The sequence below is a fragment of the Camellia sinensis genome, chromosome 10 (assembly GCF_055761805.1).
Source record: "Camellia sinensis isolate YWXY chromosome 10, ASM5576180v1, whole genome shotgun sequence".
NCBI lineage: Eukaryota > Viridiplantae > Streptophyta > Magnoliopsida > Ericales > Theaceae > Camellia > Camellia sinensis.
Window position 1 is genome coordinate 66,837,374 of NC_138970.1, and position 27,980 is coordinate 66,865,353.

Consider the following 27,980-nt stretch of genomic DNA (forward strand, 5'->3'; position numbering starts at 1 on the left):
CCCCTCGTGACTTGCACAAGTGAATTTTCTTAACTGTGCGAGTCATGACAATTTGGCACTTTTATGTGGATGATCTTTAGGTCTTGGATGGGATTATTTCTTTGCTTTCGTCCCTAGCCTTTTTTTTTCTTTTTTTTTTTGGTTGACGGCTTTTTCATGAGCCCTTTTACTTTTGTTGCATGGGTCCTTTTTGTGGACTTGATTTATTTATTTTTTTATTTTTTAAATTTTTTTAAGGGTCATGAGTAAGGTTCAAGATTTAATTGGACGTTTCCTTTTGTGGACCTCCAACTTGCCACCATTTCTTTTTTTTTTTTTTTTTTTTTTTTTTTTTTTTTTTTTTTTAAGGCTATAATGGACCTTTCCTTTTCTAGGCCACCATTTTAATTGGGCCTTTTCTTTTGTGGGCCTCCAACTTGCCACTATTTTTTTTTTGCAATAAATTGTTTTCTAGCCCATCATGGATTTTTCTAAACCATCATGGACCTTTTCTTTTCTAGGCCACCATTTTTTTTTAAATTGGGCCTTTTCTTTTGTGGGCCTCCAACTTGCCACCATTTTTTTTACAGCAGATTTTTTTTTCTAGGCCATCATGGATTTTTCTAGACCATCATGGACTTTTCCTTTTCTAGGCCACCATTTTTTAATGGGCCCTTTTCTTTTGTAGGCCTCCAACTTGCCACTTATTATTTTTAGGATTTTTTTTACAGCAGATATATATATATATATCTATATATATTTTAGGAGTTTGTCTAAATGGAATAGGATGGATTGGCATTGGTAGGATTTCTAATCCAACACAAACTCTTACTTAGTATTTCAAATCCTACCTAAACTCTTGCTTCTTTGAAGTATTTTAGGAGACCACTACCTCTTTTCTTAAGCAAGACTTTTCCTTTATATTACACCTATTCATACATTTTTTTCCCTGCAGATTTTTTTTTCAGCAGATTTTTTTTGCTTCCAGAAAATTTCCAGCAACTTTCCAGCCCCCTTTTTTTTTCCTCTTTCCAACAAAAGCTGTTCTTCTTGTTCTTTAAAGAAGGCACCAAAAGAAATCCTTCAAATTCCTTTTAATCCGGTATACTCCCCTATTTGTTGCTTCTCTTTTATTTATTCATTTATTTTTTTTTTTTTTGTAAAACTTGAAGGCCCAAAAAAAACTGTCTGTGTGCAAGACATGACTTTACTATGTCAATAAACACTTTTTGATAGCATATAACCAAATTTGATCACATATGACCAATACCCCTCTTTTTTTTCATTTATTTATTTATTTGTTATTATTTTTTTTAATAGCAAACTGTTTGGTAACCTTTTCTTTTTTATATTGTTGATAGAATGGAATGAACCAAAGTCACAAGAAGGAACTGTATCATTGGCATCTAATGAAACAAATATTAAGGGAGTGTTAACTAAAAAAAAAAAAAAATCTCTTGTATGAGCTTTCTGTGACATGATATGGTTTATCATTATGCACTTTAATCTGGTATTTTCTACACAAGGCAAATTCTTCTAGATCAAAACTTGATATTTTCAAACGAAACTCAAGCTTCTGTCTTCTCCCCCGAGGAAATCCAGAGATCTCCTTTGAACAACTCCCTTTAATTCCACTTTTTGTAGGAGACTCTTTAGAGATAGAAACACTTTCAACCACTTCCTCTGACCAAGCATTTTTTTTTTTTTTTTTTTTAGCAAAATAGAAGTTAATGTGCCCATTGCAGGCTCAGAGCTTTCTGCCAACTGATTTAATGAACTTGATAGTTTTTTTTTTTTTTTTTTTTTGGCAGAACAAACCACTACCATGAAGAAAATTAGGAACCAAAGATTTCATATCCTCTATGAATAGTTGAAAGGAATTGTCCAAATAAACAGATTTTGCTACCCCTTTTTTTTGTCCAATTACTTTCCTGCTACTTTTTTTGTAACAGCAGATTTTGCTAGAAAAGAAAAAAAAAAAATATGGACTTTTTTTTTTTTTTTTTTTTTTTGCTAACCGTGAGCCCAAAGGCTTTTCCTGCTACCCTTTTTGTAACAGCAGATTTTGCTAGAAAAATATAAACAGGTTTTTTTTTTTTTTTTTTTTTTTTTAAATCTAATCTAATCAAAGCCTGCCCCCTCGTGATTCGTGCAAGTGAACTTTAATTGTACGAATTACGATTTTTTTTTTTGGTGGCAATTAGTTCACGTCTTTTTCCCTCTTTTGCAGGCGACACGCAAGGCGTCAGAGTTTGTTTGAAGGTATCATTGCCCCTTCTAGCCTAATGGCAATGAGTGGTTTGAATCATTGGCAGTGATTGTGTCCTTTCACCCCAATGGCTTAAATCCTTGGCAGTGATTGTGTCCTTCACCCCAATGGGTTGAATCCTTGGCAGTGAATGTGTCCGTCACCCCAATGGCTTGAAACCTTGGCAGTGAATGTGTCCGTCACCCCAATGGCTTGAAACCTTGGCAGTGATTGTGTTTTTCACCCCAATGGCTTGAAACCTTGGCAGTGATTGTGTCTGTCACCCCAACGGCTTGAATCCTTGGCAGTGATTGGGTCTTTCACCCCAACGGCTTGAATCCTTGGCAGTGATTGTGTCCGTCACCCCAACGGCTTGAATCCTTGGCAGTGAATGTGTCCGTCACCCCAACGGCTTGAATCCTTGGCAGTGATTGTGTCCTTTACCCCAATGGGTTGAATCCTTGGCAGGGAATGTGTCCGTCAACCCAACGGCTTGAATCCTTGGCAGTGAATGTGTCCTTCACCCCAATGGGTTGAATCCTTGGCAGTGATGTGTCCATCACCCCAACGGCTTGAATCCTTGGCAGTGATGTGTCTATCACCCCAACAGCTTGAATCCTTGGCAGTGAATGTGTCCGTCACCCCAACGGCTTGAGTCCTTGGCAGTGAATGTGTCCTTCACCCCAATGGGTTGAATCCTTGGCAGTGATGTGTCCTTCACCCCAACGGCTTGAATCCTTAGCAGTGATGTGTCCTTCACCCCAACGGCTCGAATCCTTGGCAGTGATATGTCCTTCACCCCAACGGCTTTAGTCCTTGGCAGTGATTGTGTCCGTCACCCCAACGGCTTGAAACCTTAGCAGTGAATGTGGCCGTCACCCCAACGGCTTGAAACCTTGGCAAGGGGATTTGTCAAATTCATTGACAAATCCCCAACTTCGATTAGTGGTTTTCAACGAAAAGACAGAATCCCTGATGATGTGTATCTTTCTGGTTTTTTGGCGAGCTGGCTTAGCGAATTTGTCTTTCCTCTCTCTTCCGGGGAAATTCGTCCGACGACCTTTCATGTAGCCACCAAAATGGCAGGTGGAACCTTATTTAGCCTGGCCATCCCCGTCCTTGCATACCTCTATCATTGTCTTGGCAAAATGGCATCATCATCTTCACCTAGGAAGGAAAATATTCAGGGTCCTTTACATTACCTTTTTGGATGGATTTCACTATATTTTGTCAAGACTTACTCTCATGGGGATCCTCAGTCGATTTGTCCGATTCCTGATATTCATTTCATGAATATCTTGGGTTTATTGGAAACCAATCGGCTGCCCAGTTTTTTACTGATAAATTTCCATTTGTGGACTCTCTCCTAACTTATCGTACGGAGTGTCAGTTTAGGGCTCTTACTCATGAAAGTGAACCTTCAGGCATTCTGATCGACTCTGAAAGGATATCACCTTTCCACCTTGGATATCTTATATCTTTGAGGCAAGGGATTTTAACTTTTAAAATGGGATTTAATTTCATTTCTGAACCGTACTCCCCTAACCGATACGGTCGTCAATTTGGGTTTGCTCAAGCATGCCCTATACCGCTTAATGTATCTTGTCGGCAGCCCTCTGAGTGGTCTAAATTTTATTACAACTGGCGCCATATGTTACGCTGCGGTACAAAAGTCTCATTGGAGTTACCAGGCTCCCGATCTACTTCTCACGTAACCATGCCTTATGCCAATTGGTGGTTGGGAACTTCCTTTACCGTGCTCCAATATGTTACTCATTCCCAGCCGAAATCTTCACGCAAGAGAAAACTGGATATGCCAATTAAAGACCGAAAGACGAAGAATCCTTCTTACTCTAGAGCTAGGTCATCATCTTCACCTATTGCTCTGGAAGTATCATCACCTCAAAGAATGGATAATAGTCGACCACTTATTGCTCCTTCTCGGTCTAGTTACTCGGTTTCAGATCTCCTTCATCTTCTCAAGGATATGTGTAATTCTCAATTTAAAATGAGATTTAGCTTTGAGCAAGTAGATTCTGGCCCTCAATTTGCTTGTCTCGCAAAGCTTTTTCCAAAGACTATGTCTATCAGTGATTGTACAGGAATTTCCCAACCCACCGTAGCGACCAAAACCCCAATGGATCAATTTCGCACATACTTGTACTCTTTTCTTAAAGATAAAGATGAGAATATGATTCAAGAACTCTTTGAGGGAGATGGGTATGAATTAACTGCCTTGGGTCGTATTCGCATTAAGGGTGTTGAAATTCCTTCTCCTACCAAATCTTTTGATTGTTCTCTCAATGGAAGTAGCGAGAGTGAAGATGAGTTTTATGACTACACCCCTCTTTTAGATGGCACACCGACTAAGATGAGTAAATCGCCTTCAGCAAATGTAGCTTTTTCTTCTCCTTCGAACGAGTCATCCAAGCTATTAGAGAAAGGTATAAAAAAATTTATTTTTTATTTTTTTATTTTTTATTTTATTTTATTTTTTAATACCTTTCATTTTCTTAGGCACTGCGCCTCAAACTTCCCCAGCTGCCTCGCATATGCCATTGGCTACCTTTAAGGGTATTCTTATTCATTCCTTGTACCTCATTTTATTTCATCATGTATAGATACTCAAGGAACTCTTTTCTCTTTAGATCATGCCACATTGCAAAATCCATGGTCCACTTGTGGGAATCAGAATTTGTCTCATCCACCTAAGTCTCTTCAAGCCGTACACCAAGGTATACTTCATTCATCTATATATATATATATTGCTTTTACCTTCTGCGTTTTCATTGAGTATCTCCTTCTATTTTCACAGAAAATACTTCTGACACATTGGAAGAGACAGACGAAATTACTTCTGATACCTCGGAAGAGGCCCAAATTCTTGCAGACTTACTTGAAGCAAATGGGGTTAACAAATTATTTGACAAACTTGAAGCACCCTTTGCTCCATCTAACCTTCTTTTGGGAACTTCTTCTAACGAAGCAGCCACCCATATTCAGAAAGGTCTTACTATTTCCCTCCAATCAATGACGGATGTTAATGGCATGATTGCTGTAGCAAACAACGTTTTCATGATTTTGAAGAGTTTGGGTGTAGACTTCATCTCCTTTTATGAGAAGGTTAAGATATTCCTTGAGTGCTTTGCTTTGAAAACCCAACTTGCAGATTCTTCAAACTTGTCTACTGCAGAATTTGAGGCCCAATATTATGAGAAGAAGCTTCATTTCGACAAAGTTTCTGGCGAACATGAACAATTGTCTGCTTCAATTATCAAGTCGGATGAGCACATTGCGGGTCTTAATCAAAGGATTATTCAAACTAAAGAGTTACTCAAACAACTTGAAGAGGAATTGTCATCCACCCAAGCGGAACATGCATCCTTTATGTGTGATTTTGCACAAGCTTCCGAGAGTGTTTCTAAATCAGAAGAAGACATGCAAATTGCTCTGAATGTTTTGAGCCAACACAAGAAGAAGAATGGACCACACAGTGTTGTGGAACGTGCTTTTGAAAGGGCTAAGGCTTCTCTTAATGAATGAATGCACTTTTATTTTTTTATTCATCCGAACATAATGTATTTATGAAATTTCGCTCAATGATAGATTTATTTGTTATATGAAATTTCTCAATACAATACATTGATTTGTCTTATTTTAACCGTACACAATAGATTTATTTGTTTATATGAAATTTCTCAATACAATACATTGATTTATCTTATTTTGGCCGTACACAGTTTATACTCTTGCGGGCCAGGAGTATCCAATGTTTTATCACCTTAGATTTCGGTGAGGTATTTTAGCAGTTTAACCACATACAATACCGTTGGTGGTGTTTGACTTTTGTTTGGCCGTACACAGTTTATACTCTTGCGGGCCAGGAGTATCTAATGTTTTCTCACCTTAGATTTCGGTGAGGTATTTTAGCAGTTTAACCACATACAATACCGTTAGTGAGTTTTTTTTTTTTTTTTTTTTTTTTTTTTTTTTTTTTTCTTTGCCCTAACTTTTGCATAGGCCGCCCTTTCGGGTTTTCAACCTAGCAGGCTTTCTTAAGGGTAATATCTCTTCAAGAACCTTGCATTGGTTGGGGGAATGATTCTGTCACCATCCATCGTTATCAACAAATAGGCCCCATTAGAATAAACCTTCTCAATCACATAAGGTCCTTCCCATTTGGGCTCAAGCTTTCCTTTGGTTCTTCGTGAGACTACTATGGGTGTTCTAACCATTAGTACCAAGTCTCCCTTTTTAAAGGAACGAAGCCTCACTCTTTTATTGAATGCATTTGCCATCCTTTGTTGGTAGATTTCCAAGTTCTGTTGAGCATACAACCTTCTTTCATCCAGGGTCTCCAGCTCAACCAACCTCACTCTTGCACTTTCATCTTCTGTTAAGGACTCTTGTATTGCCACTCGTAATGATAGTATTTGAACCTCAAGTGGTAACACTGTTTCTCCAAAAACCAACGAATAAGGGGTTGCTTGAGTAGGAGTTCTGTGCGAAGTTCGATAAGCCCACAAAGCTTCTTGTAACTTTTCGTGCCAAGCTTTTTTGTTCTTATCCACCATCTTCTTAAGAATTTTGCACAATGTCTTGTTGAAAGCTTCTGCCAAACCATTGGCAGGTGCATGATATCTTGATGAATGGTTGTTTTTGATTTTGTACTTGGCAAATAACTTGTTCAAAGCATCACTCCTGAATGGCTGTCCATTATCCATGATGATACTTTCTGGAATCCCAAACCTGTAAATGATATGGGTTCGGATGAACTCGGAGACAATTGTGCTTTTTATATCCTTTAAAGCCACAGCCTCTGCCCATTTTGAAAAATAGTCAGTTGCAGCTAGGATGTATCGATATCCTGCTGAAGATGGAGGTACAAAAGGACCAATAATGTCCATGCCCCATGCTACAAATGGCCTGGGGGTTGGTGGAGAAAGTTCCCATGGAATTGGCAGACTTGGCATCTTCGAGCATAATTTATGCAATCTGCAATCATAGTTGGCCAATAGTATCCCAACCGTTTTAGTTGCATGTGTAATTTAGGACCACTTTGGTGTGCCCCACATACACCTGCATGTATTTCTGCCATTACCTCTTGAATACGCTCCTTGGCTATACACCGCATGAACATTCCATCCAAAGACCTTTTGTATAACGTTCCATCTTTCCACAGGACAAATTTGGTAGCCCTGCGTCTCACTTCAATTCTTTTTACTTTATCTTCAGGTAGCCTACCATGTTGGAGGTAAGCTATGAATGGTTCTCGCCAATCCTCCTCATTTTCTCCTTTCGTGGTGACAACCAAGATTGGAACCAAGTCGGAAACCTCTTTTAAAGGTTGTAACACCCTTCTTTCACCTACCGTGATAGTAATTGTTTTGCTATCTGGTAGGGTGAGTGATGCAGCCAAACTTGCAAGTGAATCAGCTCGAGCATTTGTTCTTCTCTTCACATGGAAAATGTGTTTTTCTGAATTGCGAAAGCAATTGATCAGCCCTTTCATGATACGGGATGAGACTTGTTTTCTACAATGTATTCTCCACGGAGTTGCTTTACCACCAGTTCTGAATCTCCATAAATTGAGAGTTCTTCAATAGGAATTTGTAATGCCAATTCTAATCCAGCAATTACAGCTTCATATTCTGCCTCATTATTGGAGCATCCTTCACTTAAGGCGAAAGAATGGGTGATTATAGCATTGTCTGGAGTCACAAACACAATTCCAATTCCAGCTTTATTGTTTTTAGGATTTTCTTGCTTTTTGCCATCTGGACTCCTTGAAGCTCCATCAAAATACATCTCCCATCCTTTCTGAATTTCTACTTGCATAACCTCTTCATCTGGTAAATCAGTTACTAGAGGTGAGTCATCGGGTATAGGATGTGCTGCCAAAAAATCTGCTAGAGCCTGCCCCTTTACAGCTCTTTGGGGAACATATTCAATTGCGAATTGTTGGAGAATTACAGCCCACTTTGCAATTTTCCCTGAAAGTATGGGCCGTGAAAGTATATATTTCAAGGGATCTGCTCTTGATATCAACTTGACTTTGTGTTCCAAGACATAGTGCTTTAGTTTTTGCAAGGCAAACACCAAGGCAAGACATGTCTTTTCGATAGGGGAGTAATTGACCTCTGCCCCAACCAAAGTACGACTCAAGTAATACAAGGCATTTTCTTTCCCATGCTCATTATGTTGTGCCAACAATGCCCCTAATGAACCATCCAAGGCTGTTATGTACAACAAAAGTGGTTTTCCTTTTATTGGGCTCATAAGTACTGGAGGCTTCAAAAGATACTCCTTAATACTATTAAAAGCATTTTGGCATTGCTGATCCCATTCAAATGGAACACCCTTTTTCATCAATCTTGAGAACGGCAAACATCGACCAGCCAAGTTAGAAATAAATCTTCTGATATAGGCCAATCTCCCTTGTAGCCCCTTCAATTCCCTTAAATTTCGTGGAGGAGGCATTTCGGCAATAGCTTTAATCTTGGTAGGGTCAATTTCAATCCCTTTGTTTCGAACCACAAACCCAAGAAATTTTCCTGATGAAACTCCAAATGCACATTTTAGTGGATTCATCTTGAGTTTGTACCTCCTCAAACGTTCGAAGATTTTTCTCAAATCTTCCACATGGTTTTCCTTTTCCTTTGTCTTGACGACAAGATCATCAACATAGCATTCGATGGTGTCATGGAGCATATCACCAAAAATTATAGTCATCGCCCTTTGATACGTGGCCCTAGCATTTTTCAGGCCAAAAGGCATTACCTTATAGCAAAAGACTCCTCTCGGAGTCCTGAATGCAGTCATTTCTTCATCTTTAGGTGCCATTCGGATTTGATTGTATCCTGAGTATCCATCCATAAAAGACAAGGTTTCATACCCAGTAGTTGCATCTACAAGAAGTTCAGTGATGGGCAAAGGAAAGTCATCTTTAGGACAAGCCTCATTGAGATCACGGAAATCAATGCAAACCCTGATTTGACCATTCTTTTTCTTGACTGGCACTATGTTTGCTAGCCAGGTTGGATATTTGACTTCTCTGATGAATCCTGCATTGATAAGCTTGTCGACTTCGGCTTCAATTTGGGCTGTAAGCTCTGGTCGAGTTCGCCTTTGAGGCTGTTTAACTGGCCGTTTCTCAAGGTGAATTGCAAGCTTATGGACTGCAATCTCTGGATTAAGACCAAGCATCTCACTGTAGTTCCATGCAAATATGTCACGATACTCCCTTAAAAAGGAAATATATTGCGAGCTTCTTCTTCCTTTAAATTTGCACTAATGAAGGTTGGTTTGTTTTCTCCTTCATCACCCAGATTTATTTCACGAAGGTCATCCACGGTGGCTTGGCCTCCTGCTTCAAATTCTGTTGGTGCAGGTTGAGCTTCATCTTGGTCAACATCTTCCAACACATCTTGAGTGATAGTCATGTTTACTGAAAATTTTTCCTCATTCCCCTGATAGCCTAACCCCTCTGTCCTGGCGGTGATAATACCGCCTTGCTGGATAGCCTGCCTCTGTGAAGGTGTTAATGCAAAGTCAAAGGGTGTCATTGTTCCTGGTATTTTTTCAGGATCTAAACCAACTTTTACCAACATCTGTGTGATTTCTGCACTGAAGGTAGGCTTCTCAAAACTCGAGATATTTTCTTCTGGCATTTGTTCAACTTTCACTTTCTGTTCAATATCTCTAAGCGAGTGGAATATGATGGGTTTTGACCCTTTTCCTTTAGAAGGGACCACAATCTTATTATATTTTTCCACATAGGTGCATTCTGTCCTCCTTAATGGCAACGTGAACTCACCCTTAAGATCCAAAATTGGATTTATTGGGGCTAGAGCCTTTGCCCCCAGTTTCCTTTCGGACTTTGGCACATATCGAAAAGTTCTTTTTGTTGAAACTGGAGTAGACTCTAGAGCGTCTTTGACATTCGGAGTATCTTCAGACTTCTTCACATCTTTTCCCTTTCTTTGTGAAGTCTTTGTATAGAAGCGAGCATCAGCATAGTAGGCCTCTACTTCTCCAAATGGATCATTGTCAGCCACAATTGTCCCCTCTTTTTTGGGTGAAGGCAACGGGTACTTAATACATTGGTGATAAGTTGATGGCACTGCATGATGATTATGCATCCATGGTCTCCCAAGCAAAGCATTGTAAGAGGTGTCTACATCAATAACCAAGAACTCAGTGCTTTCTTCAATATCCCCAAACTTGGTTTGTAATTCAATTTTTCCCATTGGGCGTTGCTCATTCTGATTAAATCCTTGAATGACCAAACGACTTGGGCGAAGTTGTGAAATTCGAACCCCTAATAAATTTAAGGCCCTCCGAGGCAGAAGGTTCACCGCAGATCCTCCATCAACGAGAATTCGAGAAATTTTCACATCATGGATAAGCCCAGTGATAAACAAAGGCCGATTATGGTCTGTCATTTCAGCACACATGTCTTTGTCACCAAAAGTTACCATAGCCATGCATGTAGTTGCCTTATCTTGATTTCTACCCTCAATTTCTTTGTGGAAATCCTCTGGCTTGGACAGGGCATATATTAAAGACTTTTGAAGCTCTAGAGACATTTTTAGTGCATCATATACGCTCAACAATGCTGGAATTTTCTTTAGATGAGCTAGTACATCATATTTCACTTGCTCTTCCTCCAGCAAAACTTGTGGAACTTCCGACGTTTGAGGGTCCTGAGGATTTCATAATTTCCTCCAATAGGTCAAATAAGTCTAGCATACTTCAGCAACCGCCTTTCCGTTGACCTCAACTTCTTTTATTCCCTCACTTATTTGGACCATGTTAACTGGTCCAGCTGCAGGGTGATCATCATCATCAGTCACTTCTCCATCTTCCTGAAGCTGCATTCTTCTTCCATTTCTTAGGAACCGGGAGTCACGCCTATAAAAGCATTGAGATTCTTCAAAACCATTCTTCATGGCCTCCCAACTAGGCACGACGACTCCATCGAGGGAGCAATACCAGTCAAAGGCGATCCCCTCTAAGGAAAGGGGGAATTGTTTTAGGCAAAGTGCTTCATTTTGAGCTGTTTCCCCACACTGTTTCAAAAAAACGCCTAATATGTTTTTGAGGATCTCCATACCCCTCATATAGGACAAAATTTGGAAGTTCATATCCTTCAGGAAATGGTGTTTGCTCTACCCATAAAGGGAACAAATCCCTTGGGCGATAAATGCCCATCTCTCGAAGGTCAAGGACAGTTTCAATCTTCTCAATTGTGCCTTCTATGAAATCATATGTTTGAGAAGATGTACCTTCGTCATCCAAATGTTCTGACATCTCAATTTCTATTGGCCATGGTTTATAAAATGTCCTATAGAATCGATCAGCCATGGTGTCCCAATCTGGGATTGAATTAGGTGGCAGGCTGAAGTACCAATCCACTGCCAATCCTTCCAAAGAAAGAACGAACTGCCGTAGAAGTAACGCCTGGCTTTTTACTGTATTTCCACATTGTGCAAGGAAACGAACCAAATGGCGCATTGGACAACCTGTCCCGTTATATAAAGGAAAACGAGGTACTGCATATCCTCGTGGGAACTGAACCCATTCGACCCAATTAGGGAAATGGTGTCCAGAAATTTGATTTCTTTCTTTCAATACTCAAATTTTGATGGGCTTCAAAACCCTCATCTTTCAAAGAGACTGTTACTTTTGCCTGATGTTCCGTTTCCCTTCTAGCTTCAATTTTTGCTTTCTCATCATCACCTGGATTGCGAATGATATGTATTTCTCGCTCTTCAAAATTTACATCCACAGTGATGACATTACAAGGAAAGTCAAAGTGGTCACTTGATACACTTTCTCCATCGTATGTCCTAGCTGGGGATGTGTATGGTGAACCATCAGGCAAAAAGTCAAGTTCCCAATCTTCATTAGGATCCTCAACTTGAAATGACTTTGCTTGTTTACTTGAATGCTTCCATACTTCATCATCCGACATACACCCGCTATTCACCTTATCATCCTTGAAGTGTAGTCGTTTTTTCGCCTTTTTCACAAGCTCAGAGTCGGACCTACACCCGGTGTCTCCTTGTTCTGCCCCCCTTACATATTCTGGAGTGCTTTGATAGTACATTGGCGGTACTAGCGAATATTTTGGAGAAAAGGCTTCTGTTGTGTTTCCGGAGAAGCTGGTGTATACTCTGGTGAGGCTGGTGTGTAATCTGGAGAAGTTGGTGTATACTCTGGTGAGTCAGGTATGCAGATAGGAGATGTAATGCAATCTCCTTCCCTAAATTTTGAACCAACTTTACCCTCATCTTCCTCGTCACCACTCAAAACAATGATGGTTAGGCAAGGGGCCAAAGTAAACTTTTCCTCCCTTCTTTTATCAAAGTATGTCTGCAACTCCACAGATTGAAATTTTGAAGGTAGAAATTCCTCCAATGTGACTGGGACAAGAGGACCTTGCTCTAACTGCTCATCAGGGACCAATTTTTCCCCTTTTTCTTTCTTTGGATTCTTCTTTCCTTTTCTCTTACTTATTTTGGCCTTTTTCTGTTTCTTAGAAACTTTTGGTTTTTGCTTTTTGCTTTTTGGAAACTTGTGTTGTTGAATCAACCACACTTCTAACTTTCACTGTGGCATTTTGTCTTTTCTTCATGCTTTTTGACTGATAAACAACCCATTTACCTTCATTATCATTGTCGATAGTGATTGGGTTAGCAGATGCCTTCTCTTGAGGAGGGAGCTCGATAATCTTAGAGTCCAAAAGTTCCTGAATTTTATCTTTCAGAACAAAGCACTCTTTTATCGGATGGCTAATCAAACGATGGTAGGGGCAATACTTTGGATCGTTGGTCTTTCCTACCTCATGTGGTCTTTTCACCGCAGGGAGAGCAATCAACTTTTGCTCCAACAGATCTTCAAATAGGTCTTCGACCAGATCATCCATGAAAGAATATTTCTTCTCCAACCTCTCTTTCATAGTCACCTTTTTAAATTCTTTGGGCTTTTTAGCCCCTACTACAACGGGACCCTTCTTTCTGGTTTCGATTGTAGCTGCAGTCGAGGACTCAACCCTTTCAACGGCCCTAGGCCTCCTTCGTTTAGCTAGATGCAGCTCCATATCATGAGCTTTAGTGCATAGATCATTGAATCCTTCAAAAGTTTGAGCCATAAGAGCCGTAGAGAGCTCGTGTCGAAAGTTGTTAAGGCACATCCGAATTAACTCTAATTGCGTAAACTTTTGAGGACAAGCAAACGTCAAAGCTCGCCATCTTGCAATGAAATCTGTAACAGACTCATTGTCACGTTGCTTGGTCTCAATCAGTTCTGGTACTCCAACTCGCCTTTGTGTGTTGCAGAACTGTTTAAGGAACTCCTTCACCATAGAATCCCAATTTAGGATTGATCCCTCGGGAAGGTTAGCATACCAAGTAAATGGAGAACTTTCAAGTGACTGAACAAATAGCTGCAGACACAGGGCCTCATTATGGGCTATTGGCCCGCACCTTGAAAGAAAATGAGCCACATGTTGTCTTGGATCTCCTGTTCCATCAAACATTTTGAAATCTGGTTGGGAAAAACCAGAAGGGAATGGAACAGCATCTACCCATGCTGGGTAAGGTTTTGTAATTATTCGAAAATTCTCATCATCTTTTTCTTTGACTTTCTTTACTTGTCTCCTCACCATATCATCAATCATGGCCATGAGCATTGGATTCATACCACCACTGGTTAGATCAGAGTAACAAGGACCATTGCCCCCTGGGGCTAGTGTACTTTGTATGCCTACAGATGTCCCCACAACAGGTTGTGTCATTTGTTTGGGTGCACTTCCTGGTCCTGTCATTTGGGCCTGCAGCTGTTGCATTTGCTCCAACATAGCAGCCATTTCCCGTTCTTTTCTCTCGAGTTGTTCTTGTAGGGCCACCACTTTTTCCTTGAGACTTTGGTCTTGTTGGACCTGCGAATTTTCACCTTCTTTCTCAACCCCAGTCATCATAACCGCGACTTTGTTGATATCTTTCAATTCATTGTTTCCAATATTTGTTGAAACAAACGAGATAGAATCATCTTGTTCGTATAAAGGATTATCAACCCCCACAACATTACTCATATTTGAAGCATCTGATGCTTTGTTTTGAGCCTGACGGGTTATGGACCTTGTTACAGGCCCTTTTCTTATTCCCTCCATAGATAATTCAACCAAAGTAGAAATATTTCCCAAGGGTTGCTTACCCTCCTCCACCTTGGATTTTCCGACAAAGACAGGACTTTCAATTTGTTTTTGGGGTTCATCTTTCGAGAGAGCCCTTTCAATAGCTCCTATAACATTTGTTGCCACTATTCTTAGTTCCAGTTTCTTTAAGGCCTTATTTCTTCTTCGCCTTTGTCTTTTCGAAACTGGACCGGATGACATATCAAGTCGAGCCCCTAAGGGCATAGAAGGAACCGTTTGTGCCTTTGTAAATTCCTCATGAATTTTCAAAACAGTCCCTACATTTTTAGAGCTGGTCAATTGATGTTGATTCAAATCCCGTTGGGCCAACAGGCGTTCCTTATCCAAACCTTGTCGGGCCAACGGGTGTTCCTTATTCTGTCGGGCCAACGGGTGTTTCTCATTCGAACCCTGTCGAGCCAACGAGTGTTCCTTATTCTGTTGGGCCAACGGGTGTTCCTTATTTGAACTCTGTCGAGCCAACGGGTGTTCCTTATTCAAACCTTGTCGAGCCAACGAGTGCTCCTTTGGCTCCTGAGAGTTGACTGAGATTTGGTTTGACCGATTTTGTGCTCTGAACAGAACTATCGGTTCATAGGCAGCAACTGTTTTTTCAACAACAGGGGCCTTTTTTCCATCAACAGGAGTTTAGGTCATTACCCTCCTCCCAATGGCCCTAATGATGGCCATGTTTTCAACAGAAGCTTTCTTCTGGGCAAACTCCACCATTTTAATGGAGTCTTCTACCCTTTTGAGTAGTTGGGCCACAACATTTTTTGTTGCCCCCATTGAAGCTGCAACAAAAGTCGCAGTTGCAAACTGATTAGCCTCCTTTGCCTGAATTAGAAAGTTCTTCGTTCGGGTTGTGGCCCTCACAATTGCGTACTGCTTTGACGCTTTCACATAATCTTCAGTACTCTCTCTCAAACTTTCAGCTTTCTGGAGAAGTGTGACTTTCTTCGTCACACCGGTTACCTTCGGGACAGCCAAGAGCTTTCGCTCCGGAGCCCCTTGGGTGGCAGGGGAAAGAAGTGCATCTTTCCAGGATTTCGTTGGCTCTACCTTTGGGACAGCCAAGAGCATTCGCTCCGGAGCCCCTTGGGTGATGGGTGTTATCTCCAACCTTGGTGATTTCAGAACCACTGGAGTGTAGGTTTGTCTCCTAACAGTTGCTTCAGAATTCCTATAACAAAAGAATACGTCAGTAAGTTTTAACTATATATATATATATTTTTTTTTGTTCTTCAAAAGATGGGAGGAGAAATAATGTCCTACTGGGCGTGCCAGAATTTGTAGACACAAATTTTAAAACATGAAGTGTTTCAACACGTTTCAAAATTTTATGTTACAAATGTCCACTGTTTAGTTTTTTTTGACTAAACAGTGTTGATTATTTGAATAGCAGGTTCTTATTTCCGATCTGTATTTCAGATCGTTAATTACACATTTTATACAAATGAAACCTCCGATTAATGAAAAACAAAATAAACAACAAAAGACAATTTAAAAAAAAAAGAAATATTTTATTGAGATTGTTATGGGTTTTGAACCCTCGAATACAAAATACAGTTGGGTTTGGAACCCTTTACCTATTCATCGCCATTAGCGTAGGCTCTTGAGTTCTCTAGGCTTATCTTCTTCTTCTTGTAACGATTTGTTTAGCTCTCAATTTCTCTCTCTCTCTCTGATCTTTTCACTTCTGATTCTTTCCAATCCTCCGGTCTTGTGTGATGGTCCTCATATTTATGGAGGGCCATCAGGTGATAGGAACGCTTCATCTTCATTTTGAATTTCAAATTGAATGATAGCGCCTGTTTGAATTTTGAATAATAGCGCTATCTGATTAATCATATATCTGATTAACCGGATTGATCTTTGGGGTTTCATCCTGTGTGGTGTCCTTGCTGTAGGCTCTACAGGTGTCATCTTTCGTAGGCTCCACATGTCATTTGAGCATCTTGAATAACGTCGTTAAGATACGACGTTTTATTTATACACTTCAACGGAGCAAGTTAATCATTTTGGGAAGTGATTGCCTACAACAATCTTATCGTAGGCTCTATGTGTGTGATTGACTGTATTTGAAATTAAACATAAATTTGGTTTAAAATTTATGTGCCAACAACTATATTCGTGGCATTCTTAGCTTTTGTTTTCTGATATCTGATATCTGTGATTTGTTGCCTCGTACCAAGGATTTATGTCGGTTTCAATCATGGAACTATCTGTTAAACCTATATGGTTATCTGTTACAGTTATGCATAACCATCTATCTGATTTGTATAGGTCTCAATGACCATATGCTCTATATAAAGGTCTTACAACCATCTGTTCTGTTAGCTAATGGATATACCACATATGACTGATTAAAAATTTGAATATGTATCTATTTCTGATATAATTTGAATTCTGATTTTTGAATATGTTATGGGACATCATTCATTAAACTTCTTTACTACGTTTTTATTCACTGGACTCTAGCTCACTGTTTATATTATGTATATCGGTGATCAGGCGCGTGAGAGCAACTCCAACCACACTCTACTTCTCACTAGCTAAAGTACGAAAAAAGTACACTCTTTATTTTACCTAATTACTTTAGCCATTGTGTTCTCCAACCACACTCTTTGTTTTAGCTAATCATTCAAAACAATATAATTAATTTTTTAAACAAAAAATACTAATTGCTGATATTTTACTAATATAAATTTGCAATAATAATAAATTTGCCCATACAAACATACAAAACCTGTAGAATGAGGAGAAAAAAAATACAAAATACAAAATAAGTTATTGCGTAATTCATCAAACAGAATTGAAAGAACATATAAAATTGCTACATACACATATACATATATAAAATCCCAAATCCAAGACATAAATATACAAAAATTCAAGATATATACATACATATTTGTTTGGAGAGCCTCTAGGCCTCTTCAATTGTAGCCACCAAAAAAGTACGATGGTAAAGTAGCTAGCTCAATAGCCAGTCCATTGAAGCTCAAAATTAGAATTATATTAGCTAAAATGCCTAACAAACCTTTTTTAACTATCCCCTTAGAGATGCTCTGACCAGGCCTGGAGATGACTATCTGGATTGTATTTTGTCAGCCAACCTATGTACCTCCTGTGAAGGTTCCAGATACGTCAAGTGGTCAAGACTTTGTGATTAAAGCTTAAGTCTTTGTTTTCTTTATTTGTTAAACAAGTTTTTGTTTATTCTGTAAATAGGGCTAAGTCCCTTTTTGTCTTATCTGTAAATATGATGACGTAAAGGTGATGTGCTAAAATATGTGTATAAAGTTTAAAATTTATCTGTTTCTTGTAAGTTTGCACAACTCATTGGATGATGTATATTTTATATTGCTTCTGCTAGTCCCTTATTTTGTGAATCTATTTAAAAGACCTTTGGTAATCTTAGGATTACTGGCCGGTCAGGGTGCTAAACCTATAGGGGCGGGTTTGGGTCGTGACAGTGACGGAGGAGCCAAAAATTGCCGTTGAATCAACGATGGTGGTACTGGCTGTCGGAGTGGAAGCAGAGACTAATGCGAGATCTAGAGAGAGAGAGAGGATGGAGGGTTTTGTGTTTTAAGAACAAAGAGAGAGATGAGAGGAATGAAATCTAAACCGTGTGAGATAGTGGAGGTAGTGCAGGGGTATTTTGGTCATTGTGCAATAGATTGTCCTTATGGAAATAATAAATTAGCGTATGGACCTATGGATAAGGAAAATCTAAAATTGGATTTTTCAACCGAGCGCTCTTGATTTAATTTCCCTCAAACTTTTATGGAAATCCATCAAGAGTACTCTTGATTCTAAAATCATGCATTAGCTCATAATGCAACTCTAGTATTGGTTATGATATAATAAGAAAGAAAATCCCTAAATACCTGAAAGAAGCACTTTTTGGGAAAAGCCAGCCATGATATGATCTGCCTACTAGTTTCTGGGTTCTATTTCCTAATAAAACGCTCTCTGGCCAAACAGGTTTTCAAATAATAACCCTACTCCAAAAAGTATTTTACTTATTTTATAACAATATATATAATAATAGTTTTACTTATTTTATAACAATATATATAATAATAGTTTTCAAATTTTAATGTTACTGGAGCTTTTTATTCATTTTACTTGCTAAGGTGCTTAAAGACATTGAAAGTGTGGTTAGAGCTTTCGCTCTGGTCTGGAACAGATTTTAAGCATAGTGGGGCAAAAGTTAGTTGGGAATTCTGTCTGTACTCCAAATAATGGAGGTATGGAGATCAGACGTTTTAGGTTGTGTTTGGTTCATTAATTTAAAAAATAAAAGATAAAAAGTCATAAAAGGTGTGTGATCACCCACCTTTTCATTTTTCCTTTTTCTTTGTAAATCTCTATCCAAATTTATGAACTAAACACATCTTAAAGTTTTGGAACAAATGGCTATTTTAGTTGACTTTTTGGTTATTTTATGAGATAAAAAAAAAATTGTATTTGTTTGGGATGATTTGTGAATTTTTTTTTATATTTAAATAGATGATTGTGGGAGAAAAAATGATTGATTAATGTGTAAAATGTGATATTTTGTCTTATTAACTATTTTAATCTTTTTTGTCTTTATTAACTATTTTAGCCTCAGCCCTTATTCCCAAACGGGGCCTATAAATAGCAACTAGTTTGTTATCTAATCTTTTTTGGTGTTTGGGATGAGCTAAATTGGCTAAAATAGCCAATAAAGACAAAAAAAAAATGTTAAAATAGTTAATAAGACAAAATTTAAATCTTACACACCAATCAATCACTTTTTCTCTTATAATTATCTATTTAACCACAAAAAAATTCATAAATCATCCCAAACACAAATTTTTGGAAAATATTAGAGGCCCCAACATTTTTACCAACTATTTACCAAATGTCTCACACGGGTCCACACCCATGTGAGACATTTGGTAAAATATATAGTTGGTAGAAATATTGGGACCCCTAACATTACTCCAATTTTTTTCATTGGCTAAAATAGTCAAAAGTCAACTAAAATAGCCGACATCCAAAACGAAGGCTAAAACTTGAAAATAGTTTACAAAACTTACTAAATTTGTATGACCACAAAAAAAAATTAGTTTCACTAGTTCAAGAATTTTTATTTTTTATTTTTTCACTCTCCACAGCTATCACCCATTGCTAATCACCACCATTGCCCACCCCACCTCTGGCCACCATCATTGGCGACCTCTTTCGACAATCACCTCTAATCACCGATGACAACTACCTTTAAACACTCACCTTAGACCGAAATTCACTTTTGACAACCATCTTTAACCATCGGCAACCACTTTTGGCCACCACCTCCAGTGGCTGGCAACCATTCCCGGCCGCCGCCAACCACCTTCACGGTCGGAAACAAACTCTGATCACCACATACGCATGATTGTCGATAACCACTTTTGATCACCACCTCTAGCTGACCATCTCTCTCTTGTTTTCAAAATAAAATTTTAAAACTCATATGTACAAAGTATGTTTTTATTTTTATTTTTACTAAAAATAAACATAAACATATTTATTATATTTTATGAACAAAAATAATAAATTGTAAATACGGCTTATGTTTTTAGTGTCAAACAAATTTTTTTTTTGGTTCCAAAAAAAAGATGTCTGCCCTTGTTTTATGTATTTATAGTAAACGGATTTGATTTTTAATTATGATTTTATTCAATTGTATAATTGTAAATGATGAGAAAAATTTTGCTCTTGTAAATAAGGATGACAATTTTCTTCCGTACCGTCTCATCCTTGCCCTGCCCACCTGATTATATTTATTAGATATATATGGATATAATATATATAATTTTTAATATAATAAGATTAAAACACTAAAACAATAAACTTAATATTCATTTTCACTAATTTATTTTTCATTTTACAATTTTTAATTCTCATTAGTTATAAATCATTATCCGCAATACACAATATTATCTCTAATTTTTATTAGTATTTCTTTTTTAAAATTACACTATCCCTGATTGTAAATGATGAAAAAAGTAAATATATATATTAAGATAGACCATCCCAACCTCATGAATGCATAGGATTTGCATGGGATTGTACTTTTGTCTAATCTCTAAGCACATCTCCAATCCCTCATTTCCCCTCTCTAATGCCACCTACCTCTTCCCACAACTCACTTCTCTAAACCCCTATTAAAGCTGAATTTGAATCCCTTTGAAACTTAACCTCTCCCCACAACTCACTTCTCTAAACCCCTATTAAAGCTAAATCTAAATCTCTTTGAAACTTATCTCTCTTTAGGTCACGATTTGTAGATTTGTGGTTGTTGGGAAGGGGAAATGGACTACACGTATCACAGTAGTAATAAGGAAGAGCATCTGGGCAGCATGGTGGTAGGCAGGGACGAAACTTAGGGTAGGCCTACTGGGGCTGTGACCCCCCCGCTTTGTGTAAAAAGCTTGGTTGCTATGTATAGAACTGGTTCAACACTAGCAACTTATTCTCCAACACGGCCCCCCCTTCCATTTAATTCTCATGCTTTTAATATTTTTTTTAACATCCCTTTATAATATAATGGGTAAATTACACTTTGCACCCCTACACTTTGTACCAAATCTCACTTTGGTCCCTACATATGAAATCATAGCAGTCAACCTCTTACACTTTTGGTCAAATCCCACTTTGGTCCCTATATATGAAATCATGACAGTCAACCCCCTACACTTTTACTCAAATCCCACTTTGGCCCTACACAAGTAACAATGTCCCTCTTCTGTTATTTCATTTTTAAATCTTTAACAAAACCCAGTCATGTGACAAAAATGTGACTACAAAATGAGGGTAAGAGAGGAAAATCATCTATGTTTTCCACCAATACACTTTGTCCTACGTGATAAGCACATGAGAGTTATATAATACAATATATATATTATATATGTTGGTATGGTAAAAATTGGGACGAAAAGTTAAGTAGAGCTTTTGAAATAAAAAAAATGCGACAAAGAAATCAAAGAGAAAGAAAGATGAATAGACAGAAGACTGTGTTATGAAAAATAGAGTTTTGTGATTTCAATTTATGCAAAACCCTAGTTCATCTTCTTAACTGTTCACAATCTGCATTTTGTTTTAACCTAATGCAGTCATATTTTGATGTAAATTTTGGGATAAAATGTGTATTGATGGAAAATGTAAATGATTTGCCTTTCTTACCCTCATGTCGTAGTCACATTCTTATCACATGACTAGATTCTGTTAAAGATTTAAACAATTGAGTAACAAAAAGGAGACATTGACACTTGTGTAAAGACCAAAGTGAGATTTTACTAAAAGTATAGGAGTTGGCTGTCACAATTTCATGTGCAAGAATCATAGTGAGATTTGACCAGAAGTGTAGGGGCACTACAAGAATTTTCACTTTTGGCGACTAAATTTTTAGTCACCAAAAGTCACTATTTAGTAGCCGAAGGCTTTTAGCGACAAAAATATTTGGTCACAGAATTAGTCGTGGAAGAATTGTCAAGAAAGATCATTGGCGACTAAAATTATTTTAGTCACCAAATGTATTACATTGCTGACTAAGTTTTTAGTCGCCAAAAGGTTTGAAATAAAATTAAATATCATATTTTCGGCGACTAATTTTTTTTATCACTAAAAGTTCAGTTATTTTTAACGATTAAGCATTTAGTCGCAGAAAAGAGTTTTAGCTACTAAATATATTAGTGGCCTAAAGTAAATAACAATGTTTTGGCTACTAAGATTTTAGTCGCCTAAAGTCAAATTTTTTTTTGCCTACTAAAGGTTTAGCTGCCTAAAGCCTTATGTTTTTGGCTACTAAGATTTTAGTCGCCAAAAGTTTTTTTTATTTCTTCAACTTATTTTTTAGCTACAACATATTTTAGCCGCCATACGTTTGATTGTTGTTTGCTGCAAAATATTTTAGTCGCCAAATGTTTGATTGTTTTTTTTGGCTACTAAACTTTTTGTAGCCAAAACTATTTTTCGAATTTTTTTTTAGCTACTAACAATTTAGTCGCCAAAAACATGATCTTATGTTTTATCACAAAATTATAATTTATTCACAACCTGTCTATATTCCATGCAACCTGTAATAGGTATATAAGCAAAACAATATGTATACTATCCATCATTTCACATCTACATCCATATACAAAAAATGAATAACATTAGGCCCCGTTTGTTTTCAAAGGTATAATGGAGGGGATTCATAGTGAGAGGATTGTTAGTGAGAGGATTGATAGTGAGGGGATTAAGTAAAATTGCGTTTGTTTTGATGAAAATTGTTAGTGTAGGAATTGTTAAATTATTTTTATATAAAATAATAAAACAAATAAAAAATATAAAAAATTAAACATTAATATTTATAAAAAAAAATTCCCAACATATAAAAAAAAAAAAAAAAATTCTAATCCCCTCACTATTTTTCTAATACCATCTCCACCTCCTCCATCTCAATCCCCCTTCCAACCTCCATCTATATCACCTCCACCATCCTAATCCCCTCCCAACTCTACAAACAAACACAATACTAAATAACCCCACCTCCATCTATTTAACCGCAAAACAAACGGGCCCTTAATGTCAAGGTCCATACAAACCAACTACTATCCAAACTAAAATAATAACATTAAGTTTAATGCATTTTCGGCTCTAACTCCCAATCTACACGTGCTAATTACATTCCGTCTAGTGTCACAGGTCCTATTTGTCACGGGGAAGGTGGCCGTGACATCCATATGGTGGTTCAGGGACTGTTTCGCATTTTCGCCCCTTAACGCCCTTTTTCAGTTAAGTTTAATGCGTTTTTAGCTCTAACTCCCAACCTACACGTGCTCATTACATTCCGTCTATTGTCATAGGTCGTATTTGTCATAGGGAAGGTGACCGTGACATCCATACAGTGGTTCGGGGGCTGTTTCGCATTTTCGCCCCTTAACGCCCTTTTTCGGTTAAGTTCAATGCGTTTTCAGCTTTAACTCCCAACCTACACGTGCTAATTGCATTTTGTCTATTGTCACAGGTCCTATTTGTCATGGAGAAGGTGGCCATGACATCCATACAGTGGTTCGGGGGCTGTTTCGCATTTTCGCCCCCTTAATGACCTTTTTCGGTTAAGTTTAATGCGTTTTCGACTCTAACTCTACACGTGCTAATTGCATTCCGTCTATTGTCACAGGTCCTATTTGTCACGGGGAAGGTGGCCGTGGCATCCATACGGTGGTTCGGGAGTTGTTTTGCATTTTTGCCCCTTAACACCCTTTTTCAGTTAAGTTTAATGTGTTTTCAGCTCTAACTCTTAACCTACACGTGCTAATTACATTCCGTCTATTGTCATAGGTCCTATTTGTCACAGGAAAAGTGGCCGTGACATCCATATGGTAGTTCGGGGGCTGTTTTGCATTTTCGCCCCCTTAACGCCCTTTTTCAGTTAAGTTTAATGCATTTTCGGCTCTAACTCCCAAACTACGTGTGCTAATGACATTCCGTCTATTGACACAAGTCCTATTTGTCACGGGGGAAGGAGGCCTTGACATCCATACGGTGGTTCGGCGGCTGTTTTGTATTTTTGCCCCCTTAACGCCCTTTTTCGGTTAAGTTTATAGCGTTTTCTACTCTAACTCCCAATCTACACATGCTAATTACATTCCGTCTGTTGTCACAGGTCTTATTTGTCACGGGAACGGTGGCCTTGACATCCGTACATTGGTTCGGGGGCTGTTTCACATTTTCGCCCCCTTAACGCCATTTTTCGATTAAGTACAAGGCTTTTTCGACTCTAACTCCCAACCTACATGTGCTAATTACGTCCAGTCTATCCTCACAGGTCCTATTCGTCATGAGGAAGCTGCCCGTGACATCCGTACATTGGTTCGGGGGCTGTTTCGCATTTTCACCCCCTTGAAGCCCTTTTTGGACAAATGTGAAGGGGTTTTCGGCTCTAACTCTCATACTACGCGTGCGAATTACATGCCGTCTACGGCCCCAGGTCTTATTTGTCACGAGGATGCTGCCCGTAACATCCATACATTAGTTCAGGGGCTGTTTTACATTTTCGCCCCCTGAATGCCCTTTTTCGACTAAGTTTAAGGCATTTTTGGCTCTAACTCTCAAACTACGGGTGCGAATTACATTCTGTCTGTGGCCGCAGGTCCTATTTGTCACGAGGATGCTGCCCGTGACAGCCATACATTGGTTCGGGGGCTGTTTTGCATTTTCGCCCCCCGAAAGCCCTTTTTCAAAAAAGTTTAAGACATTCGACTGTAACTCCCAATCTGTGTCCTATTTACGTACCATCAGTTCTCACAAGTCATTTTTGGCATGAGGAAGTTGCTTGTTGCATCTCAACAGTGGTTGGGGGGCTATTTTGCATTTTCGCCCCCCGAACCCCATATTTTTAATAAATTTAAGGCATTTTCGACTGTAACTCCCAATCTACGTGTCCTATTTACGTACCATCAGTTGTCAGAAGTCATTTTTGGCATGAGGAAGCTGCATGTTACATCCCAACAATGGTTGGGGCCCTATTTTGCATTTTCACCCCCCAAACCCCCTTTTTCGACTAAATTAAAGGTATTTTCGATTTTAACTCCCATTCTATATGTCTTATTTACGTACCATCAGTTCTCACAAGTCATTTTTCGCACAAGGAAGCTGCCCGTTACTATATTTAAGGGCTGTTTGGTTATCAGGAAAAGAAGGGGCTAGAAAGCACAATGAAGTGGCGATCTTCACAATTGATGTGAGGTACAGAGCAATGAAGCACAATGAGGTACGGAACAATGAAGCACAATGAGTGTTAATCAATTATAATGCAGAACTCAAAGAGTTAACAATTAATGTAGAAACATGGGACAAAACTTCATTGACAGATTGATCAACAGTAGGTGAATCACATAAACTACTGCTTTAATGTAGAAGCGTAGGACTTCACAGATTGAACAATTAATGTGATCAACAACTAATGAATGAAAATAAAATTCCAGGTATCACATAATAATACAACATAATATGAGGTACATAATTTACACAATAGAACTAATTTTGAGTTTTTTTGTTGGGCAAAATTCAGTTTACCCCCTTGACAATTATAATTTGCTCCAAGTTCAACTTGGATTGATATCACTCGGCCAATAGCAAAAGATGAAACCAGCTTGATTCATGCCTAACATAATATAGATACAAACGTATCATTGTTAAGGAAATTTTCAAGGAAAAATATACTTATATTAGAAGCATTGGAGATTAACTCCCTAAAGAAGGTATCTTTCTTGCTGTAAAGTGAGTTGATAATGATGTCCATAAGCCAAGACACCTCAGCCTGAAATTCAAACTTCTCTGCATTACTGCGGAGTGATCTCTTCAACATCAACTCAGTTTCCATGAGCCACATAATTACAAAACATGTTAAAAGATCCAAATCAAGCAAATAAGAAGAGTATATAAAAGAAAATCAAACCATTCCTGCAAGTTGGGTAATTGTCCTGTTAGAAGATGAACCTATAACATGCAAGTATGGAAAAGGATTTTTACAAAGTTAAACAAAGACTTGTATCTAATCATATCCTCTAATCATATCTTTCCCGTGTTTTTCCTTCGGGAAAAATGAAATTCACGAAAAAAATAAGGACTCAAGTCTAGCATTAAACAAATCATGCATTTTGGGAAAACGATCCTAAACTCAGAATTTTCACGTATAGACAAAAGTTTGGTGTCCACATAAATGCAAAATCTAGAGCGAAAATTTTCCAATATTGCTTTTTCTATTTTGAAAATACAATCCTACACTCAGAATTTCGCAGCAGCAGGGGCTGTTTTGAGGGGGCGTTTAACCTTTGTTTTGATCCTCAAACATCAAACAATTAACAAGGGAGCAAGTGGGAATGCTGAGTATGGGTGTATATGAGCTTGAACTTTTGTCTTCCATTGGAGGAAGATGAAGAAATGAAGGGGGAAGAGGAAAAGGGAACCCACAGTAGCAAACCAAATGATAGAAAAATAAAGACACTAACAATAGTTAATTACTCAATCCAAATCTATAACCCATTAAAAAAATAATGTTTTTAGAATTTCCAAACAAAAATACAAAAATTTCAATGAAACAAATTGATACCCACTTCATCAAATTGAACATATCAACCATACAAATCAAAATCAATAGAAATCGTCAACTGGGACAATAAACAAAACATTCAAAGCTAACCTGTGAGTGAAGAGCATTCCAGCACAGTAGCATCCAATAGTTAAAAAGCTCAATTGAGAACCATTTCGAACCGTGAGTCAACTCAGGTGAAGAAAACTCAGAAACAGATCCCAAGAATTATCTTTCTCTCAATTAAACACCAACCCACTTCACAGAGAGCTCTAATTCAGAGAAAAAATATAAAACAGAACAGAAATTAAGTTTTAAGAGAGCTCTGAATTGGGAATTTAAAGCAGAACACAGAGAGGAACAACTATATATATATTTTGGTCTAGGAACAACTATATATATTATGTATTGTAGAAAGGTTTGATTCAAAGGAGGCAAATTCTAAATGAAGTTCTTATAGCAAATGAAATCATAGATGTCCTGCACTTATTAAGTAACAGACTAATTTTCATCTAGAAGAATAACTGTCTATTATTTAGAAGAAGAAAAAAAAAACCCATAAAAGATTATAAAAACATGCTGCCTTTTAATTTATTTTTTTTTCAATTATCTACCTAAATCTTGAATCTAGAACTAGAGTGAAATGGGGAAATGGAGAAATCTTGATTCTGGCTAAAAAAAACCTCAATAAATTACTCGTTCCTTCAATCATTTTATAGAAACCCATTTCAATCATTGGTTCATTGATTTCACATAAATCAAAACCCTACACCATAAAAAAGCAAACCCTACGGCTACAGTGAAATAGGGAAATAGAGAAAGAAAGACAGAAAAATAAAGACCGAGAGGGAGTGAGATAGAGAGAGGAAGAGAAAAACCTCAATGTTGAAGAGATGCGATGCGAGCAGCTGCGAAGAGAACGGCGAGCAAGCGGCGGTGGCAGTGGCGATGTGCGACGCTGGAAGATCGATGGTAAGTGATTGTGAAAGATCGATGGTCTGCGAAGCGAACGGCGAGCAAGCGTCGTTGGCGGTGGCGGTGGCGATGTGCGGCGCTGAAAGATCGACGGTGAGAGAGAGAGAGAGAGACGGGGGGATTTTGCTTGGGTTGGAGACTGATAATACCAAATATGAAAAAAAAACTAATAAAATATAATTGCCTTTATATTTGAAAACGTTCCAACCAAAAAATTCTATACGATTGTTGACTAATGTAAATTTAGTCGCCTATTGTAATACTTTTGGGGACTGAAAGTATTTTAGTCACCAAAAATAAATATTCACCGACTAAATATTTTGTTGCCAAAGATAAAAAATAATATTTATATTTTTTATTTAGTGACGAAATTATTTTAGTAGGTAAAAATACTAGTTGGCGACGAAAATCATTTTGGTCACCGAAAAAAACTATTTGCCGACCAAATTTTTGGTCGCCAAAGGGTAAGCAAATATTAT

At 38.1% G+C, this 27,980-nt stretch overlaps 1 protein-coding gene and 1 long non-coding RNA gene across 3 annotated transcripts in view; one reads left to right on the top strand and one right to left on the bottom strand.

Moving 5' to 3' along the window:
* Positions 1 to 27,657, bottom strand: part of LOC114259970 (uncharacterized) — a 36,251-nt gene extending 8,594 nt beyond the window's left edge. For both annotated transcript variants that reach the window (XR_014342144.1, XR_014342145.1), the window contains exons 1-2: positions 27,405 to 27,657; positions 26,638 to 26,798 (exon numbers count right to left, since the gene is read on the bottom strand). This is a non-coding gene — a long non-coding RNA (uncharacterized LOC114259970). The remainder of the gene's footprint in view (positions 1 to 26,637; positions 26,799 to 27,404) is intronic.
* Positions 3,140 to 5,891, top strand: LOC145801157 (uncharacterized). Its single transcript, XM_082891574.1, has 4 exons — positions 3,140 to 4,671; positions 4,745 to 4,801; positions 4,876 to 4,962; positions 5,043 to 5,891. Exons 1-4 carry the CDS (start codon positions 3,735 to 3,737, stop codon positions 5,768 to 5,770), a joined length of 1,809 nt encoding a protein of 602 aa, XP_082747700.1. The 5' UTR covers positions 3,140 to 3,734; the 3' UTR covers positions 5,771 to 5,891.
* Positions 27,658 to 27,980: the final 323 nt, after the last annotated feature.

Coding starts and splice junctions, on each gene's coding strand:
- LOC145801157 (XM_082891574.1), top strand. CDS start 3,735: ATGGGATTTAATTTCATTTCTGAACCGTACTCCCCTAACCGATACGGT. Junction 4,672..4,744: donor ATCCAAGCTATTAGAGAAAG/GTATAAAAAAAT, acceptor TCATTTTCTTAG/GCACTGCGCCTCAAACTTCC. Junction 4,802..4,875: donor GCCATTGGCTACCTTTAAGG/GTATTCTTATTC, acceptor TTTTCTCTTTAG/ATCATGCCACATTGCAAAAT.